This window comes from Alligator mississippiensis, chromosome 3, assembly GCF_030867095.1.
Source record: "Alligator mississippiensis isolate rAllMis1 chromosome 3, rAllMis1, whole genome shotgun sequence".
NCBI lineage: Eukaryota > Metazoa > Chordata > Crocodylia > Alligatoridae > Alligator > Alligator mississippiensis.
In genome coordinates, this window is record NC_081826.1 from 153,355,382 (window position 1) to 153,375,758 (window position 20,377).

At 51.3% G+C, this 20,377-nt stretch overlaps 1 protein-coding gene across 3 annotated transcripts in view; it reads left to right on the top strand.

Annotated features, from left to right (window-relative positions):
- Nucleotides 1–1,371: 1,371 nt before the first annotated feature.
- Nucleotides 1,372–20,377, top strand: part of IDUA (alpha-L-iduronidase) — a 90,873-nt gene continuing 71,867 nt past the window's right edge. Inside the window, exons 1-2 of one of the 3 annotated variants that reach the window (XM_006259258.4) lie at nucleotides 1,372–1,745; nucleotides 13,125–13,265. In XM_006259258.4, the coding sequence (XP_006259320.1) occupies nucleotides 1,606–1,745; nucleotides 13,125–13,265 (281 nt within the window). In that variant the 5' untranslated portion in view covers nucleotides 1,372–1,605. Of the gene's footprint in view, nucleotides 1,746–1,844; nucleotides 1,957–13,124; nucleotides 13,266–20,377 lie in introns of those variants that run through there. The other 2 variants (XM_019490711.2, XM_019490710.2) reach the window with 2 other exon arrangements.

The window sequence follows — 20,377 nt, forward strand, 5'->3', positions numbered from 1 at the left end:
CTACACACAGAAAGATTGGGGGACAGACATGGGGGGGGGCATGCAGTCCATATTCAACTCCAACATTCAACCCCAACTCCCCACCATTTCCCAAACACCTGAACATTTCACAAAGCCATACGCCACACAAAACACACAATGCCACGGGTATTCATGGCACACGTCACTGGGCAGGGGAAGGGGAAGGAAGAAGCAGCCCCTGTTGGGGGTCCCCATGGAAACTGTTCCAAGCCCAGACATCTAGGGAATGCTGGGAAATGTAGTCCTAAAAACATGGAAAACTAACAAATATTGGACGAAACCCTTAAGCTTTCTAATAAGCATTCGTTCATGGCACACATCTGTTTTGGCAACACACTGCCACCCACCCACCCTAACACCAGCACCACTACCAGCTGCAATTGCCAATGGTGATGTGGAGGATGAAGGGCTGGGACAGCACCCGCTCCTCTCACCACATAGAAATGTACATTTCTGATTGACTATACCTGTTACAAAAAGTCATATATACATTTATGTTACTTTCTAACATGGGGAGGGTAATGGTGGTGTCAGGATCCCCATCATGGGGGTCACCTGCTGGAGACTGGACAGAGCCTAGAGGGGTGCAAGTGGCAGGGTTTTGGGGTGACCACATTTTGGCCACGGGCAGGGGGGACAGGGGGCTTAGTGTGCGGCTCCCGGCAGCGGAGGACGGTGGAGGGAGGGGATTAGTAATACTGGGGCATTACTTACTGGTTTACTAGCAGACATGCACCTCCTGCTGCAATTCATTAGGAAAGAGCACCGGGGTTGATTGACACTTGACGCCCCCTGCTGGAATTTATGGGGAACTGCACACCGGGCTTAACTGGTTGGAAAGCCCTGTGCCTGCAAACACAACCTCGAGGCGCCAAAATAAACAAGTTTAAAAGTTTTAATCCTGGTTCAGTCCATGAGGATTAAACGCCATGTTGTATACAAGCACCCCATGTTTCTGTTTTCCGTCCTGGACTTTATGGCGTTTTGGGGAGTAACTCTGGCTGTAGTTTGCATAAAATTCAGCTACACCAAAAAAAGACACAAACCATTTTAAAATACTCATTTTTCTTTTTCTCTTGTTTTTCCTTTCTTTTTTTAAGCAGGGGCCACACCCATATCCTTTTCCTGACTCCGTGGCATTGTTAGAAATCTTTTCCCGGGTGCACCTGCCTCTTTTCGAGCTGCTTTCTACTGAATAGCCTGCCATCGTCTCATCTCGTATGTCCCTCCCTGGGAGGAAACCGGCTCTACGAGCCGGAGGCGAAGTGAAGCCTTTGCGTGGTGCCGCGAACCACCGCCCCCACAAGCCGACCCGCGCTCCGTTTCCTCCCGCCGCCACTCCCCGCGCCAGCGTTCGCGCCCGGAAGGCAGGCGGGGGAAACCACTTGGCTGAACAGAGGAGGGTGCTCCTCGCCTCCCGCCGCTTCCCGCAAGCGAGGCTGCTGCTGCGGCAGGGACCTCTCCCCCCCTCGGGCTCAGAGGCCGCTCCCGGTCCAGGGTAGCAGGTCGCGGAGTGTCCAGGCGGGAGGGGAGGGGAGGGGAGGGCAGGGCCGAGGAAACACCAGGGCCCCGGACCCCAGACTCATGGCTCCGGCGGGGCTCTGGGCCGTCTGGCCGCTGCTGCACGTGCTGCTTGGTGCGGCCCGCGCCGCCTACGTCATCACCGTGGATGCCTCGCAAAGCCAGCGCGCCTTGACGCCTTTCTGGAAAAGCGCCGGCTTCTGGTAAGCCGCGCTCGGGGCCCGGCTGCGCATGCGCGCGCGGGGGCAAAAGGCGCCTAGTCTAGGCCGGCCCGCTGGGGCCGTGGCTTCGCTCGCTAGTGCGGTGCCGCCCCTCCGACTTGAGGGGACGTGGCGCTCCCTCGGTGGCTCCGACCCAGCTCGTAGGCACGGGACGGCCCAACGCGTGGCCCGGCTGCCCGCGGCCTCTTTTCTGGTGAGCCCCGCTATGAAGCCTGGCTTCCCTCCCCTGCTCACGTCACGAGCCTGAACTCGGTTGTGAAGGTCCCCCGTCCCTTGTTCACAGCTAACGGAGGCACAGTAAACACTGGTTACTAATGCATGACACGTCCGAAAGGTTCCTGGCCCCTTTTCAAAGCTAATCGAGACCCAACAAAAGCTCGTTATTAATGCATGATGCATCCGGAAGAGAGAGGATTTCATTCGCTGTGCACATTTACTAATGAATGTGTGCGATAGCATCAAGTGTAGAGCTGTAAATGAAGGTCAGGTGAGGATGGGATTATGAGGCAAAATACTTCTTGGGCCACCGCAGTCTTCCTGTCAGTGCCACTGGGGGACTGTCCCAAAGACCCCTGACCACAGTCCTGCCTGGCCCAAAGCATGGTTTGGTCCTGCCAGGCTGCAAACTCACAGCCCCCACCATGCCCACTGCACTAAGTATAATGGATGGAATAAGGAATTGGCTTTTGGGCTGGGATTATGGCTGGAAATCCTGTTTGGGCCACCCCACAGCATACCTCTGTGGTACTGCAGGACTCTCCGAGACACGTCTGACCAGTCTTGCCCTGTCCAGAGCGCTGTTTGTGCCAGGCTGCTAACTGGCAGCCCCCCATGCCCACTCTACTAAGTATAATGGCTTGAATAAGGAACTGGCTTTTGGGCTGGGATTATGATTGGAAATGCTTTTTGGGCCACCTCACACCGTGTACCTGTGGCACTGGGGGACTCTCCTAGACATCTCTGGCCAGGGTCTTGCCTGGCCTAAAGCTCAATTTGTGCGTGCCAGGCTGCCAACTGGCAGTCGCCCCCATGCCCACTGTACTAAGTATATGGGCTCAAATAAGGAACCATTTTTGGCTGGGTTTATGCTTGGAAATCTTTTTTGGGCCACCCCATACCACGGCTCTGTACCACTAAGGGACTCTCCCAGACATCTCTGGCTAGAGACTTGCCCCACCCAAAGCGCGGTTTGGCCATGCCAGGGTGCCCACTGACAATACCCCAGCCACTGTGCTAAGTATACGGACCCGAAAATGGAACTGGATTTTGGCTGGGATTGTAGCTAGAAATCCTTGGGCCACCTGACACCATGCCTCTGAGCCACCAGGAGACTCCCCTGGACATCTCTGACCATAGATTTGCCTGGCCCAAACCACGGCTTGGCCATGCCTGGCTGCCAACTGACACCCCACCCCAACCACTCTGCTAAGTATATGGGTTTGAATTAGGAACTGGTTTTTGGGATGAGATTATAGACTTCATAGACATTAGGGCTGGAAGGGACTTCAGAAGATCATTGAGTCCAGCCTCCTGTGCCAGGGGTAGGAAGTCAGCTAGGGTCAAAGGATCCCAGCAAGATAGATATCCAAATGTTTCTTAAAAGAGTCCAGAGGAGGTGCTTGCACCACCTCTGAAGGGAGTCTATTCCAGGCCTTGGGGACTTGGACAGTAAAGAAGTTTTTCCTTATGTCCAGTCTGAAGATGATTGAAAATCCTTCCTGGGACACCCCACGCCATGCCTCTATGCCAGCAGGGGACTCTCCTGGCCATCTCTGACCAGAGACTTGCCTGGCCCAAAGTGTGGCTTGGCTGTGCCAGCTGGCAGCCTCCCATGCATGAGCTCGAAAAATGAATTGGGTTTGGGGCTTGGATTACGTTTGGAAATCCCTTTTAGGACACTCTGTGGCACCAGGGCAGTCTGGACATCTCTGATCATGGTCTTGCCCAGTTCAAAGTGCAGTTAGTTCATGCCAGGCGTCCATGTGACAGCCCCCCCAGACACTGTACTAAGTTTATGGGCTCCAATAAGGAATTGACTTTTGGGTTTGGATTATGGCTGGAAATCCATTTGGGTCACCCCACGCCATGACTCTGTGGCACCAGGGGACTCTCCTGCACATCCCAGATCAGAGTCTTGTCCAGCCCAAAGCACAGTTTGGCCATGCCAGGCTGTCAACTGACAGCCCCCTTTATCTGCATGCCCCCCCCCCAACTGTACTAAGTATATGGGCTTTAATTAGGAACTGATTTCTGGGCTGGGATTAGAGATGGAAATGCTTCTTGGGCCACCCCACACCATGAGTCTATGCCACTGGGGGACTCTCGAACATCTCTGGTCAGGGTCTTGCTCAGCCTGAAATGAAGTTTGTGCATAGATTCATAGATTCATAGATGTTAGGGTCGGAAGGGACCTCAATAGATCATTGAGTCCGACCCCCTGCATAAGCAGGAAAGAGTGCTGGGTCTAGATGACCCCAGCTAGATACTCATCTAACCTCCTCTTGAAGACCCCCAGGGTAGGGGAGAGCACCACCTCCTTTGGGAGCCCGTTCTAGACCCTGGCCACTCTAACAGTGAAGAAGTTCTTCCTAATGTCCAATCTAAATCTGCTCTCTGCTAGCTTGTGGCCATTATTTCTTGTAACCCCTGGGGGCACCTTGGTGAATAAATACTCACCAATTCCCTTCTGTGCCCCCATGATGAACTTATAGGCAGCCACAAGGTTGCCTCTCAACCTTCTCTTGCGGAGGCTGAAAAGGTCCAGTTTCTCTAGTCTCTCGTCATAGGGCTTGGTCTGCAGGCCCTTAACCATACGAGTGGCCCTTCTCTGGACCCTCTCCAGGTTATCCGCATCCTTCTTGAAGTGTGGCGCCCAGAATTGCACGCAGTACTCCAACTGCGGTCTGACCAGTGCCCGATAGAGGGGAAGTATCACCTCCTTGGACCTATTCGTCATGCATCTGCTGATGCACGATAAAGTGCCATTGGCTTTTCTGATGGCTTCGTCACACTGCTGACTCATGTTCATCTTGGAGTCCACTAGGACTCCAAGATCCCTTTCCACTTCCGTGCCACCCAGCAGGTCATTCCCTAGGCTGTAGGTGTGCTGGACATTTTTCCTCTCTAGGTGCAGCACTTTGCATTTCTCCTTGTTGAACTGCATTCTGTTGTTTTCTGCCCACTTGTCCAACCTGTCCAGGTCTGCTTGCAGCTGTTCCCTGCCCTCCGGCGTGTCCACTTCTCCCCATAGCTTTGTGTCATCTGCAAACTTGGACAGAGTACATTTGACTCCCTCGTCCAAGTCGCTGATGAAGACATTAAAGAGTATCGGTCCAAGGACCGAGCCCTGCGGGACCCCACTGCCCACACCCAGGTTGAAACCAACCCATCTACCACGACTCTCTGGGTGCGACCCTCCAGCCAATTCGCCACCCACCGGACTGTGTAGTCATCCAAGTCACAGCCTCTTAACTTGTTCACCAGTATAGGGTGGGATACCGTATCGAAGGCCTTCCTGAAGTCTAAGTATATGACATCCACCCCTCCTCCTGTGTGCAGGCATTTCGTAACCTGGTCATAAAAAGAGACTAGGTTGGTCAGGCACGATCTGCCTGCCACGAACCCATGCTGGTTTCTCCTCAGCATAATTTGTCCTGCTGGGCTCTCACTAATGTGAGCTTTGATAATTTTTTCAAAGACTTTGCCAAGGATGGAGGTGAGACTGACAGCATGTCAGGCTGCCAGTCCCCCCATGCCAACTGTACTAAGTATATGGGCTCAAATAAGGAACTGTTTTTGGCTGAGTTTATGCTTAGAAATTGTTTTTGGGCCGTCCCACACTATGACTCTGTGGCACTAGGAGATTCTCCAGGGCATCCTGGAGAGCGTTGTCCAGCCCAAATGGCAGTTGGGCTCTTTCATGCTGTCAATTAGGAAGGAGCCCCTGCTCCCCCAGTCCCTGTACTAAGTATAATGGTTTGAATAAGGAACTCTTTTTGGGCTAAGATTAGAGATGGAAATGCTTCTGGGCCACCCCACACTGTGACTCTGTGGCACCGATGGACTCATCCAGATATCCCTAAAGTAAAGTGGGCATGGGGGCTGTCAGTTGGCAGCCTGGCAGGACCAAACCGTGCTTTGGGCTGGGCAGGACTGTGGTCAGGGGTCTTTGCGGCAGTCCCCCAGTGGCATCGACAGGTAGTTTGCAGCAGCCCAAGGAGTATTTTGGCTCATAATCCCATCCAAATCTGACCTTCATTTAAGGATCTGTACCTGATGCCGGATATTTCACATATTAATTAGTACATGTGCATTGGTAATGAAATTCTCTCTCTTTAGGATGTGTAATTCATTAATAGCAAGCTTTGATTGGGTCTAGATTAGCTTTGAAAAAGGAACTGGGAACTAGGAATAAGGAATAAAGAACCAGGAATTAAGTAACTGGGAATATGCAGCCAGCCTCGTTTGCACGTGGCTGTTGCCTGCTGTTGTGGAATCCTCTTAAGTGAGGCTGTGTGGGTGAGGCAGAGAGCAGCGTGTGGCCCAGCTTCTCTCCGTGTTAAACGCTTTCAAGCAGCTCAATGGCTTCTGCAAAAGCTTTCAGCTGAAAGAAAAGGTCCCCTGTGAGCTGCTCCTAGGGATGATGTGTACTTGGGTCAGAAAACTCCACTCTACATTGGCTGAGCTTTGACCCCTAGTTATTATTCACCCCTTCCAATAAATCACTAGGTCATGCTGACTGAAGTGGTTTAAGGACACCAGGCAAATGTTGATGGGTTGCTGCTTATAATAGTGCCAGTGCTTTGCAGGCAAGCCACCCTAGGGAGGACACTAAGGCAGCTTGCAGCAAGAATGAGGATGTTTTTAGGCAGTTCCTGTAGCTTGCAGAGGCCTTTGAGAGACTCATGCCAGACCAGAGGAGACTCATTCAGACTGCTTTGTGGATAAAAAAATCCAAATCATTATCAACAGCAACAGCTTTGAACAGATCATCATGCATTGAAGCTCCATGTTTTATGTTGTATCCCGAGGCAGAAACTTTGCCTGGAATCTTAGATGTTTAAGGTATACATAAATACTTTCACTTACTGAACAGCTGCATATGTTATGATCATCTACTTAGAAGAGTGTAACACCCTCCACTGTTGACATGTGATTTGTTTAAATACCTTCATTCCAAGAATGAATGCTTATTTTCACACAGCTTCATGGATAGCATATGCTAATGTAGTAGAAGACCTTATTGTAGTGCATTTCTACCAAGGGACAAAAATTCAGTTGTGCAAACATTAGCTCTTTACTGGCAGTATAATCTGTGCTAAGTGCAAGTCTTGAGTCTTGTCTACACTACAGTCTCTCTGTAATTGCTTTGTAATGTAGATACTCGAAAGTTAGTTTGGGGACATGTGGCAGTAGAGCAGCACCACATAACTCAGCTCAGTCTAATTTATCTTGCCGCAAAACCACATTGGCCTCAGCCCACAGAGGCATTTAGGGACCTAAAGGTATTTACTGTGGTGGGAGCCAGGGTGTAGACAAACAACATAGTTGCACTGTAAAGGGAAGTGGGGTAGGGTGGGAAGGGCAGGACATAATATGGTGCACCTGAATCCAGTTTAACTTTCATCTTCCTGCTCCTAACCCACATATATTCTTTTAAAACAGTGTAGTTGTATGTCTGTCCATGCTCTCATGCCCTCAGGCTTTAAATGCCTATATCAGGGTTTGTCAACCAAGAGTACACATACCCCCAGGGGTACTTAGAAAGGTTTTTTGGATATGCATGGGTGGATGAGGATGAAGAGCCCCAGGGCACCGTGGCGGTATCCCCCCCAGCACATTTGCCTCCTACCCGGGGGAGGGGGAGGAGTGCACCAGGCGCTGCCAGCCCCACACAGCACATCACAACGCCTCCTTGCCCCCACCCCAGCTTGCTCTCCTGATTGGCTGCTGGGCTGCTGCCCTCAACCAATAGCCAGCGGTGGGTGGCGGTCCTCATGTGTGAGCTCTCCCACAGTTTGCCTACCCCCTTCCCAGCACCACCACTATGCGCAACCCTGAGAGGGCATGGGGGGTGCGCATCCCCAGATCTGCTTGTGGTGCAGGGTGGCATGGGGTAGGCTGGGGTTGCTCTGGGCTGTTCCTGGTGGGGGGGCTGGGCTGTACTGCGCTCAGGGCAGGCAGTGGTGGCGCTGGGAGTGGTGTCAGGGAGCCGTGGCAAATTCTGGAGTGGCTGCAGCCCCTCCTGTAGCCCCATCCCAGCGCTGCTGTCTGCCCTGAGCACAGTGCAGTCCAGTCCCTGCCAGGAAGAGGTTGGTGTTGTCCCAGGCCCAGCAAGCCCCTCACACAGATCCGAGGGCACGCACCCCCCGTGCCCTCCTGGGGTGTGCACAGCTCAGTCCTGTGCTCTGCCCAGCTGTGCAGTGCCTGCCCGTGCCCATGTCCGTGCCCCACTCCTTCCCTCACCATGGGGCTATGGGGGGGCAGGGGAGCTGCAGCCACTCCAGAATTCTTTGCCTCAGTGTTCCTAAGTGAGGGGCAAGACAAGTCTCTCACTGGAATTGTAGAGAGGCAGCAGCAAGGTGCCAGACTACCATGCGTAGACCCTGAGATGGTGCTGAGTCACTTGGAGAAACTGGATGCGTTTAAGTCAGCAGGCCCAGATGAGCTCCATCCGAGGGTACTGAAGGCACTGGTTGACGTCATTGCGCAGCCACTGGAGGGAATATTTGAACACTCGTGGTGCATGGGCCAGGTCCCGGAGGACTGGAAAAGGGCCAATGTGGTCCCCATTTTCAAGAAGGGGAGGAAGGAGGACCCGGGCAACTGTAGGCCAGTCAGTCTCACCTCCATCCTTGGCAAAGTCTTTGAAAAAATTACCAAGGCTCACATTTGCGAGAGCCCAGCAGGAAAAATTATGCTGAGGGGAAACCAGCACGGGTTCGTAGCAGGTAGATCATGCCTGACTAATCTAGTCTCTTTTTATGACCAGGTTACAAAACACCTGGACGCAGGAGTAGGGGTTGATGTCATTTACTTAGACTTCAGGAAGGCCTTTGATACGGTATCCCACCCCATACTGGTGAACAAGTTAAGAGGCTGTGACTTGGATGACTACACAGTCCGGTGGGTGGCGAATTAGCTAGAGGGTCGCACTCAGAGAGTTGTAGTGGAAGGGTCGGTATTGACCTGGAAGGGTGTGGGCAGTGGGGTCCCGCAGGGCTCGGTCCTTGGACCGATACTCTTCAATGTCTTCATCAGCGACTTGGATGAGGGAGTGAAGTGTACTCTGTCCAAGTTTGCGGATGACACAAAACTGTGGGGAGAAGTGGACACGCCGGAGGGCAGGGAACAACTACAAGCAGACCTGGACAGGTTGGACAAATGGGCAGAAAACAACAGAATGCAATTCAACAAGAAGAAATGCAAAGTGCTGCACCTAGGGAGGAAAAATGTCCAGCATACCTACTGCCTAGGAAATGACCTGCTTGGTGGCACGGAAGCGGAAAGGGATCTTGGAGTCCTAGTGGACTCCAAGATGAACATGATTCAGCAGTGTGACGAAGCCATCAAAAAAGCTAATGGCACTTTATCGTGCATCAGCAGATGCATAACGAACAGATCCAAGGAGGTGATACTTCTCCTCTATCGGGCGCTGGTCAGACCGCAGTTGGAATACTGCGTGCAATTTGGGCGCCGCACTTCAAGAGGGGTGTGGATAACCTGGAGAGGGTCCAGAGGAAGGCCACTCGTATGGTTAAGGGCTTGCAGGCCAAGCCCTATGAGGAGAGACTGGTGCACCTGGACCTCTTCAGCCTCCGCAAGAGAAAGTTGAGAGGCGACCTTGTGGCTGCCTGTAAGTTCATCACGGGGGCACAGAAGGGAATTGGTGAGGTTTTATTCACCAAGGCGCCCCTGGGGGTTACAAGAAATAATGGCCACAAGCTAGCAGAGAGCAGGTTTAGACTAGATATTAGGAAGAACTTCTTCACAGTTAGAGTGGCCAGGGTCTGGAACGGGCTCCCAAAGGAGGTGGTGCTCTCCCCTACTCTGGGGGTCTTCAAGAGGAGGTTAGATAGGCATCTAGCTGGGGTCATCTAGACCCAGGACTCTTTCCTGCCTATGCAGGGGGTCGGACTTGATGATCTATTGAGGTCCCTTCTGACCCTAGCATCTATGAATCTATGAATTCTTCGTAGCCCCCCAAACCCCCTCCCAGTGCCATCGCCACCACCCGTCCCAAGCGCAGCCTGGCCCAGCCCCTGCCAGGAATAGCCTGGTGCCACCCCGGCCCCAGCGTGCAGCCCACCCCTCCCCATGTAGATCCTGGGGCAGATGCCCACCCATGCCCTCCCAGGGGTGCACACAGCAGCGGGAGCCACCCCACATACCCCGGTGTGGCTCAGTCCTGCACCCTGCCCTGGCTGGGCAGCCCCTGCCCCAGTCCCTTCCCCCCCACTGGGGCAGCCCAGCTTGCCCTGCCCTGTGCAGATCTAGGGGCACATGCCCCCCACGCGCCCCCTCCCCCCCAGGTACCCTGGACGAGCCGCTTGCGGCTCTGTCTTGTACCCTGCCTTGGCTGTGCAGCGCTTGCCCCAGCCCCAGCCTTGCTCAATCCTGCACCACTGGGGCCTCAATCTGCCCACACTTTAAAAAGAAGAAAAAAAAGGGGTACAGGAGCTGAAACTCTGAATCAGAAAGGGAGCACTTATTTTAAAAGGTTGAAAACCCCTGGCCTATATGATTTGGTAAATGACTTTGTGACTACAATGTAGACCAGATAGAACCTTTTACATTGCCGAATCTATTAGCTTGCAGATGATAGCAGATTCAAAAAACTGTATCTGGTTCAGTTACAAGACGGAGATGGAGAGCTGCCATGGGTTAGAATGATCCATGGAAGGTTCTTTACAAGTATAGACTCTTTTCTCAGCGTTATGCAGTGTGTACATATATTTTACTAAAGTCTCTGAGTAGCCTTGCATATTTCTTTTGTAAAAATGTGAAGCTGAATTAACAGAAGTCCTGTAGGTACTATATAATCCAGCAGACTTTGAACATAGTTCTGGTTTTTAGGGAAAGGTTTTTTTCTTTCATAGCAAATTGCAGCAAGCTCTGCATGGGAAGACGTGGGGTCATGGAACAAAGGTTCTATCCCCTGTTGCATTAATTTCAGTGAAAAAAAAGGACCCAAGGATTCAAGTGTACAGCACTGAACAGGGTTTTTGGTTGCAGCTGTGTTGGTCTAAGGCAGGGGTTTTCAACTTTTTTGTATCAATGTACCCCTGGTGGCCAGACATGAAGCAGTGTACCCCCGGCGGCTGGATGCAGAATAGGGGTGGGAAGGGGGGTGGGGGGGTGGGATGACCGAATGTGGAGCAGTGGCAGATGCCGCACATGAGCTTCTCCCACCCCCCACATCTGGCTGGGTGGGTGGTGCTGCATGGCAGCGCGGCATTGTGCATGGCAGTGCTCTATCCCCGCCCGTGCGTATCCCCTAGGGCCTTCTCAAGTACCCCCAGTTGACAACCCCTGGTCTAAGGACATAGGCAGGCAAGGTTCTTTGGGTAGATGTGATATCTTTTATTACAACAACTGAGTAGTCTAATAACTTTTTTTCAACTACTCAGTTGGTCTAATAAAAGATATCACATCTACCCAAAGAACCTTGCCAGGATAAAACAGTTTGCCATCTTGAAGAAAGTGTGTCACAGAGACCTTGATCTGAATGGTTCTATGGCCAACATGAGTTTTGATGTGGGTCCAGGTATAAGCACAGTGCAGGGCAAATATGTCCAGAGAGGATAGCGCCAATCCAGGCAACACAGCAAACTTCCACAGTAGTTCTGAAACCTGATATGACACTCTTCAGTTAAAACAACTAACCCTGACATAAAAATGTTGCTGAAGTGGCCTTGAGCAGAGATGGGGTCAACTATGCAGACATGCTGCATACAAGTAACCCAGAGGTTCTTGGTTAGAGAGTCTTCCTTATCTGCTCAGTCAGACTAATCACCACATTTTGGATCAGGAGGAAATTTTACCCCACAGTCAGATCAGTATGGACTGTGGGGGCTTTTGCTGTTCTCTGTAGCAGGGGGCACGGTCCTCTTCCTTGGATGTCTTGAGTGTATTTGAACACCCTTGCATCAGTGGGACATTGACAGCCCTCACCCCCTGCTTTACCCGTGCCAGGGTTGTTTTTGGTGTTTTGGGACAATGTTCCTTGTAGATGTACAAGGGGTTTTTGTATAGTTTTAGGACTAGGTTAAACCAGCACTTATATGGGATGGTTTGGGTAGAGGTGATCCTGCTTTGAGCAGGGTGTTTGACTAGATCAGTGGTGCCCAACATTTTTGCCCTGTGGGCTGGATGGGAGGTGCCAGGTCTATCGATGGGCCAGATCTGGCCTGTGGGCTCAATCCAGCACAGGGGGGATGGGGAACAGCCTGGCTCCAATGCAAACATTCAGGGGGTGGGCAGGGACAGAGAAGTCTGGCCCTAATCCAGATGTGAAGTAGAGGGGAGAGGGGGAGGAGCACTCTGGTCTGTTTCCAGTCCAGATGCATGGGGGGCATGGGCAGAGCAGCCCAGCCCTGCCTGATCCAGACATAGAGGAGCAGGTGGCACAGAGCAGCCCGGCCTGATCCCATCGTTTGAGGGGGTGGGCCCAGCCCTCATTGTGGCTGTGTGGCAGTGGCGCGGATGGGACTGGATCTGGCTGTGTGGAGCTTCCGCTGTTCCCTCACCACCACATTTCTCAAGCTGTGGGATCCACATAGGCTGAGTGATATGGTTCCTTAGGCTAGATTTGGCCTGCAGGCTAGAGATGAGCACCCTTGGACTAAATAATCTCCTGAGGTCTCTTCCAGCCCTACAATTCTGTTAATAATCATTCTGTAATTTCCTTTGGCATGTATAAGGAGTTTATTTGGAAGCAAAAGCTTTCTTTGGGTGATGGCAATTTGTGACACTGGCTCAAGTGTGCTGAAGAGAGAAACCCTGTATTTTTGTTTCCTCCCACAATCTCACTGAACTTCATATTGCTTCTATTTGGGAGATCATTCACTAACAGCACCATCAGGAAAATCTCATACTTCAAAGATCAGTCGCTAGAGTGTTGGACTGAGAGGAAAGAGAGCTGGGTTTAGTTTTGGGTTTAGCACCAACCCTATATGTGACCTTAAACAAGTTATTATGCATCAGTTTTGCCTTTGTCTTGAGTGTGATTACTACCGTAAAGAGTTTAATCTTCTTACTGGGTGTATATATGGGCTTAATACAATGAGGCCCCAAGATTGGTTGGGGCATCTAAGTGCTAATGTGATGCAGTGTAATAAATTTCATTTTTTCTCTCTATAGTCCTCCTCTACCGCACAGCAGAGCTGATATTTTTGACCTCAGTAAGGACCAAATCATTAACCTTGCATACATTTCTTCAGTACCACATGGTGGCATTGAACAAGTTCGAATTCACTGGTTACTGGAACTAATCACAGTCAAGTAAGTGAGCACTTCTGAATCTTAAAACCTGGGAATGGAATATGTTATCAAAGCAGCTTACTACTCCACCATCATGTGCTATTTTTTGTTATATTTGCTTTGATTCAGAGACCTGTAGATAGCTCTAGCTTGTACTCAGTTTGGAATATCTATATGGGTATGATTGACTGAAGAAGGTATGCACAGTTGGCACAGTTGCTCTTCCTTTGAAGCTAGGAAATGTCCCTATGACACGAGTGATTTGGGACTGTAAGATAATAAAATACAGGAGAGTTTGCATCTCTCATGGATATGACTGGGACATAAGCATTCAGGGCTTGACTAAAGCAGTGATTCTCAAGCAGGGTGCTGCAAGATGCTGCACAATATTAACACCATTAGGTATACAAACACCTTCACAATTCACACAATGAAACCAGACATTTCAACTAGGAATCCACGTGTCGGAAACTTTGTGACCTGTTGTGGTCTTTTTGAGTTTTTTTGCAATAGGAGAATTACTCTATTAATATTCCATAATAGAAAATGAATGAACCCTAAGAGCTGGCATTTCAGATGGGTGCCTGGAGTCTAACATGGTTGAGAACCACTGCTTAAAGGGTCATAATTTGAACTAATGTCAGGGAAGCATAATTAGTCAGAAATTAGGAGAAGGGGTCTGGAGGCCAAGATCTATGAAGGGCCAGGACATAGGGAGTCACCCTGTGTGCAACCATGAACCAAGGGGGTTAGGAACAATTGTTACACTAAGTTTTAACTGTAGGTGAAAGGAGTCACAACTCTAAAGCTTTATTAGGATGCCTCCCCCTCCCCCCCCGCCTTCCCCCAATGGACTTACTAGCCAGATGCTGCTCTCAAAGCTACTGTGCTGCACTCCTGGCCGTGTTTGTGTTGCATCTGCGCGCATGCATGCAGCATGTATTGGCAACTTTATTGGCCACATCAACCAAAAAAACCCCATTGCTGATAATGCCAATTTTCCTTTAATCAGTGCTGATATGATATGGACTGATGTATCAGTGTACCTCTAGTTGTATTTACATTTCTTTGTTTCACTGAACCAGATCTCTTGTAGGCTTGGAAAGCTTGGGAAAGCAAGAGGGAGGATTTATCATCTCCTTTTACTCCCTCTGACCTGTTACTTTTTCTGCTCTGGTTTATGGGTTTCTCTGACAAGGCTGCTTTGTTTCTACAAATCAGCTAGGCAGAAATACATCGATTATAGCAAAATAACATTTAATACATTTGGTCACACACTACTTCTGATATTTTAAGATACAATCATAATGTAACGTATTGTTTAATTATGCTTTGTTAGATGTGTTGATGGTGTTTGCTGGCCAAGCTAGTTGTTACATCCACAAAAATTCACACTCCAAGTCACTCAGGCACAGGCTTTGAGGCCTTCTGCTGCTTAGCCACACTTCGCAGCTTGTCACTGCTACACAGGTTAAGCTTAGGCACAGAGGGCGTGGCTTACACAACAGGCAGGTTTCCAAACCAGAATCACTAGCAAGGGTCCAAAGCAGACAGTTATGGCTATCTGGGACCATGATGCAACCAGTTGCTATGCTAAACCACAAGCCAGGAGTCAGCTGTCACAGAACAGGGTCTGGAGTAAGGATTCAGTAAGGCAGTCTGGAACAGGAACCAAGATGGAATCAGTAAACAAAAAGTAGGAGACTAGGCAGGACCCAGAAAACAGAGCACTAGGAGTCAAGGGATTGGGATCCAGTTATGGCAGTTCACCTTTGGGTGCTTGCCACTTTAAGACCTGGAGCAGGCAGCAGTCAGGTGCTTGATTGTGGTGGCCATTTTGAGACCCAGAATAGATAATAGGATGAAGCAGCAGTTTGCTGCTGGCTTCTGTGAGAGAGACATCACCTGGCTGAGCTGAGGTTCGCAACGTTCTGGAGGTAAGGGCAGGAGCTACAGTGATGACTGGGAGGCTCCTGGTCTTGGATATGACTTGAAACTGCACCCGGCCGGGGATGGATGGCCTGATAGGGCTGTTCATGGTGGGACAGCCCCCAAGAAATGCCAGGCCAGTTACCACCCTGGTGAAAGGCAAGGACAGGTGCCTTAAAACCCCAGCCCCCACAACTGCATGGGTAACCCTGTAATAGTTCCTGATAAGGTGGACCCATGTAAGAAAGTGTGGGCTAGTTGCTCAGAAGCCTGACTTGAGGCACCCTTGACTGGTCAATGCTGGGGCCAGGACCAGAAGGGTCAAAAGGGCCAGGGGCCCACCACAAGGGACGCCCAGAGCTGGGGGCCTGAGGTTCCAACTGGCCTTGGAGGTGAGGCCAGGCACTGTGTGGCCAAAGGTCTCGGGGGGCCACACCCAAGAAGGAGAAGAATCCAGGAAGCTTGGCAGCCCAGAATGAGGGTGGAGTAGGGTGCCTGATGGGAAGGGGTCTAGTTGAGGTCCAGGCTAAAGTGTTATGGGGCCCAATGTGGGGCCAAAGAAGTTAAGAATTTGGATGCTATCTGTGAGGCATGGGCTGCAGTGTAGGGGAGGTTTGGAGCTGCAGATGGCACCCCCTGGCATTGAGGCCAGTAATGGGCAGTCTCCCGCATTTTCCACCAGTACAATGTATCAGCAAAGCTGTGGCAGGAGAGACTGGGTGGACTGGCCCATAGAGACAGGTGGGCAGGCTGACCCTCCTTCCATGTGATGCTCCACCTGTGCCACCAGTCTGAGTTCACCAGCCGTGCCTGACATGAGGAACAGTCAGTAGAACTGGCTGTCTGGAGAAGCCATGAACTCTCCATCACTGGAAATATTCAGGAAGAAGTTGGATAAGCATTGGCCAGAGATGATCTAGAAGCAGCTATGCCTATATTTTGCTATGAGTGTTTCCCATGGTTATGGGCTTTGCTGGTTGCCAGATGGGACTGCTGAATGATGCTGGGGGCAGCGACCACGGCAGGATGAGCGCCTGGTACCCCGAGGAGCCCTCCCCCACTAACACATTGTTGCCACTGCCAGGCCACAGTGGAGGCTTAGGCAGGCCGCCCTTGCTGGAGTACACAGCACGGCTTCAGCTGGGGTTCTGGGGCATGAGGATGTGATTGAGCTGCTGCATAAATGGCAGTGACTTGTGAGCAGCCGCCAACTGTCAGTTGTGGTTGGTGACAGTGACCCACTGTGCCTGCAAGGCCTTGATCTTTTTGCGACACTGGTGCGCCAACTAGTTGTGCCTGCACTCCTGCATGCGGACTCATACGTGTGCGCTTGCTGGGGGTGAACTAACTGAGGACCTTTGCCTCGCCCCACAGTGAGTCCCCTCTTGGGACCAGTTCCAGCCCCAGGAGGCAGTGTGTGGTGTTGGGGGATGAATCCAGCATGGCTCCCTCAGCAGCCCGCAGGGCCTCTATATGACAGTCTGGGTACTGCCAGGCCTGGGCAGGTGCCTGCAGTGCCCAGTGCAACAGCACAGCATGGGACAGGCAGGCAGGCAAGGGGGCTGTGCTGGGGACCAGCATCAAGGTCTGAGCAGGCTGCTGCAGCTGGCCAGGGGCCACTGGAGTCCCTGCTGCGTTTTAAAGGCCTGGGACAGGAGAAGCTCCCAAGCCCTGTGGCCCTGTGGCCCTGGGGCTAGCCTGAGCAGTCCCCTGGTCTCAGGGCTGATCAATTTGCTCCTGGTTGGGATCTACATGTGTGTTACTGCACAGTAACTACTCTGCAGTTAATTTGCTACTTGCATTTGCAGGTAGGAAATGAACTGCAGAATAGACCAGTTTACTGTGCAGTAAGCATGTGCACATGTAGATAGGATGCTTACTGTACAGTAAATTGGTCTAGGGCGGAGTATAGCATCTCATGTAGACATGCCCACTGTGATGTTTTTACCTTTTTGGTTTGCTTTGGTTTCTCTTTCCTTCCTTCTGCTTTCCTTTGTGTACCCTGTATGAAGTCCTGGAGGGAGTGCCATATTCTGTCTCCCCTTCTTTTTCCCTTGATTCTTCCTCCCCTGCCCTTTTTTCTCTTGCATCCTTTGCTTCATCCTCCTCCTCTTCTTCTGGTAACCCTTTTTCACAGTCCCTTTCTTATAGAAGATCTCCTGAGGAATTTTGACTAGATGTTCCTGGCTTGGTCTTTTGAGGTTTGGCCTCCCTGTATTCTGGTTCTTCTACTGCTTCCCTGCTTGACCCTTCCCTTCTTATGGGCTAAGTGAATAATTTGGGGCACATTCTAAAGAGGTGTCTTTTCTCTTTCAAAGATTACATTACATTGCTGAAGCCCCTGCTTTCAGCTCTGCTATGTGTTCTTTCCATTCCTCCTTCTTCTCTTTCTCCCCTTCCCACCTTTCTCTCCCATTTCATCAGTAGGGGAAAGGAGGGGATGAGCTGCAGTGGTGTGCAGTCCCTCCATTCCATGAAATCAGGGGCTGAGCATTGTTGCTGTGGCTCTGGAGCTGCTTGAAAGCAGGGACTCCAAGCACACCAGCTGGTAAGCTCCCAGAGCTCCCAGCACATGTGGAACTGCAGCAGGTGACATGCTGGTGAGCAGCGAGAGCTCATTGTTCAGGCAGTGTACAGCTAAAGCAGGGTGTGACCATGCTGGTGCACATCCTCTGGGTCTGCTCCTGCCCACTAGTGATGATGTCACAAGCATGTAGCATGGCCAGTATATTGCTGTTGATTGTAGTCATGTTGGTCCAAGGAAATAGGCAGGCAAGATTCTTTGGCTAGATGTGATATCTTTTATTAGACCAATAAAATAGTTGGAAAAAAATTGTTCTTTGCAAGCTTTTGGTCGCAAACACCTTTCTTCAGGCATGGAGAGAGTCTGCCGATGAATTGCATGCCATGCATTTGCATTTTCATGGACCTGCATTTTGTATATTGTATTCTACCCAGGAGAGGACACAATTTACCAACAGACTCTCTCTATGCCTGAAGAAAGGTGTTTGTGCCCAAAAGCTTGCAAAAAACAATTTTTCCAGCTATTTAATTGGTCTAATAAAAGATATTACATTTACCCAAAGAACCTTGTCTGAAATATATCGCTGTGCATTGTGCATCTTGCTGGCCTTTAGGGACTTCTCTACTAAAATACAAGGGTTGTAATGAGAAGAGACATGCAGCTGGTAATACAGGTCCTATGAATATCAGCTGGAGGAAGGGCAGCCTGTGAGCCTGGGGATGGCAAAAGTTGGTGGCATCCTTAGCCGGAACAGGAGGGGAGCTCTGAGCTTGGGGTGAACCTGATAGGGAAAGCAGGTGAGTCTCAGGAGGTGCAGAGCTCAATAGAACTAGGAGAGGTCTGCCTGTCTGGTGGGTTTTATAAGAGGCTGGGGAGATTGTGAGTAAGAAGAGGAGCAACCTGTGAGGATAGGACTGAGGACAAGTGTCATGGAGTTAGTGAATATGAGTGAATTGAGAGAGGACAGCAGGATAGAGGGTAGTTAGGGCAGAGAGAAAAGAGTAAAGGACTGACAGAGGAATATATACTGTTTTGAGCCCTGTGGAGTTGTGTATCTGTGGTGTTCATTCTGAAGAGGTTTGTGGTTAAAGATGAAAGAACAACCAACCATTTTTCTTTTTACTTTCGTGCCCAGGTCATGGCACTACCTAGTGATTGCCTGCTCCACTCCTGACCAGGATCCTACTTTCTTTCCTTTGAAAACACAGTGAACCTTTCATGGCTCAAACAGAGTCCTCTAAAGCAGTGTTTTTCAAACTTTTAAGTATCAAGTACCCCCTAACTTCTGAAAATTTTAAAAAGTACCCCAACACTCAATTTTCCAGGGAATTTTATACTTACAGACTAATGTGTGCTATAAGTTGGAAGAAGGGCTGCATATATAAGGCCATGATATGACAGATGTCTGATCTGGTGTGGGTAGGGTTGCTGCCTTTTACACAAGGGGTGCTCAAGAATGTACCTGGGCTGGAGGTGATGTTGGCCAAAGCTAGGAGGACTGAACCCAGCATCGTGCAAAACGTGGCACGCCAAATTATTGCTGGGGAATTTAAAGCGTGGTGTACCACATTTTTTGCCATAGTTTTGAGAGGAGGAAGGGGGGGGAGAGAGAGAGAGAGATAGGGTGAGAGAGAGAGCAAGACAGGGAAGCAGGGAGGGTGAAGGGAGAGAGGGAAGGAGGGAGAGAGAGGGAACAGGTACCAACCATAATTGTAGTGCAGGCAGGTGGTGTCGACTGCTTCTGGGGCTGCTGCGGCAGGGGTTGGGGTGATGGGGAGAAGCAGAGGCCCATGGCACGGTGAGGTAAGTCTGTAGGGCAGGTGTCGGTAACCCCCGGGACACACGTGCCAAGCATGGCATGCGAGGCCATTTTGCTTGGCGCAGTAAGTCTGTAGGGCAGGGGTTGGCAACCCCTGGAACATGTGTGCCAAACATGGCACGTGAGGCCATTTTGCTTGGTACGCCACCACCAGCCCAGACTCTAGGCAGGTGCTGCCAGCCATGGAGTCCGGGCTGTTTCCAGCAGGCGGCTGGGAGGCTGCAAGCCCTGCTGCAAGCAGCCCGGGCTCTGTGGCTGGCAGCAGCTAGCCAAAGCCTGGGCTGGCTGTAGCCAGGAGGCTGCAAAGGAGCTGTTCCAGGCTCCAGTATCCTGTGGCTCTGAGCAGATGGGGGGAGGGTGGGGGCCTGCGGCAGCGCAGCCCAGAAAAACCTTGTGCTGCCACTGGCTCCGCTTGTATCCAGCCTATGCTCTGGGTCAGCTGCAGCAAGCAGGCTGCAAACAGCTGCAGTCGGGTCCGCAGCCCCAGTATCAGCTCCATGCTGGCGGTGACTGCACATGTGCCTCAGAGCAAACTATCCTGCCCTACAGGCGGAATCTGGCGGCAGCACAAGGCTTTTCCCTGCGTACGGCGATAGTGGCACTGGGGGGGCAGGCAGCAGCCCCCCTCCCATCACTGCAGCCTGCCCTGAGCACTGGGAAGAGCCCGGTGCCACTGCCAGCCCTCCTGCCCACAGTGAACTGGGCCCCAGGCAGGCCAGGTTGTGGGGCCAATCCCCACAGTGCAGGAGGGAGCAGGGCAGTGCCCTGTCCCTCCTGCACTCTGGGGGTCTCGGTCTGTCCCCCCTCCCCCCCCAACCCCCAGGCAGGATAAAAAAGAGAAAATTTATCTGTCTCTCAGCA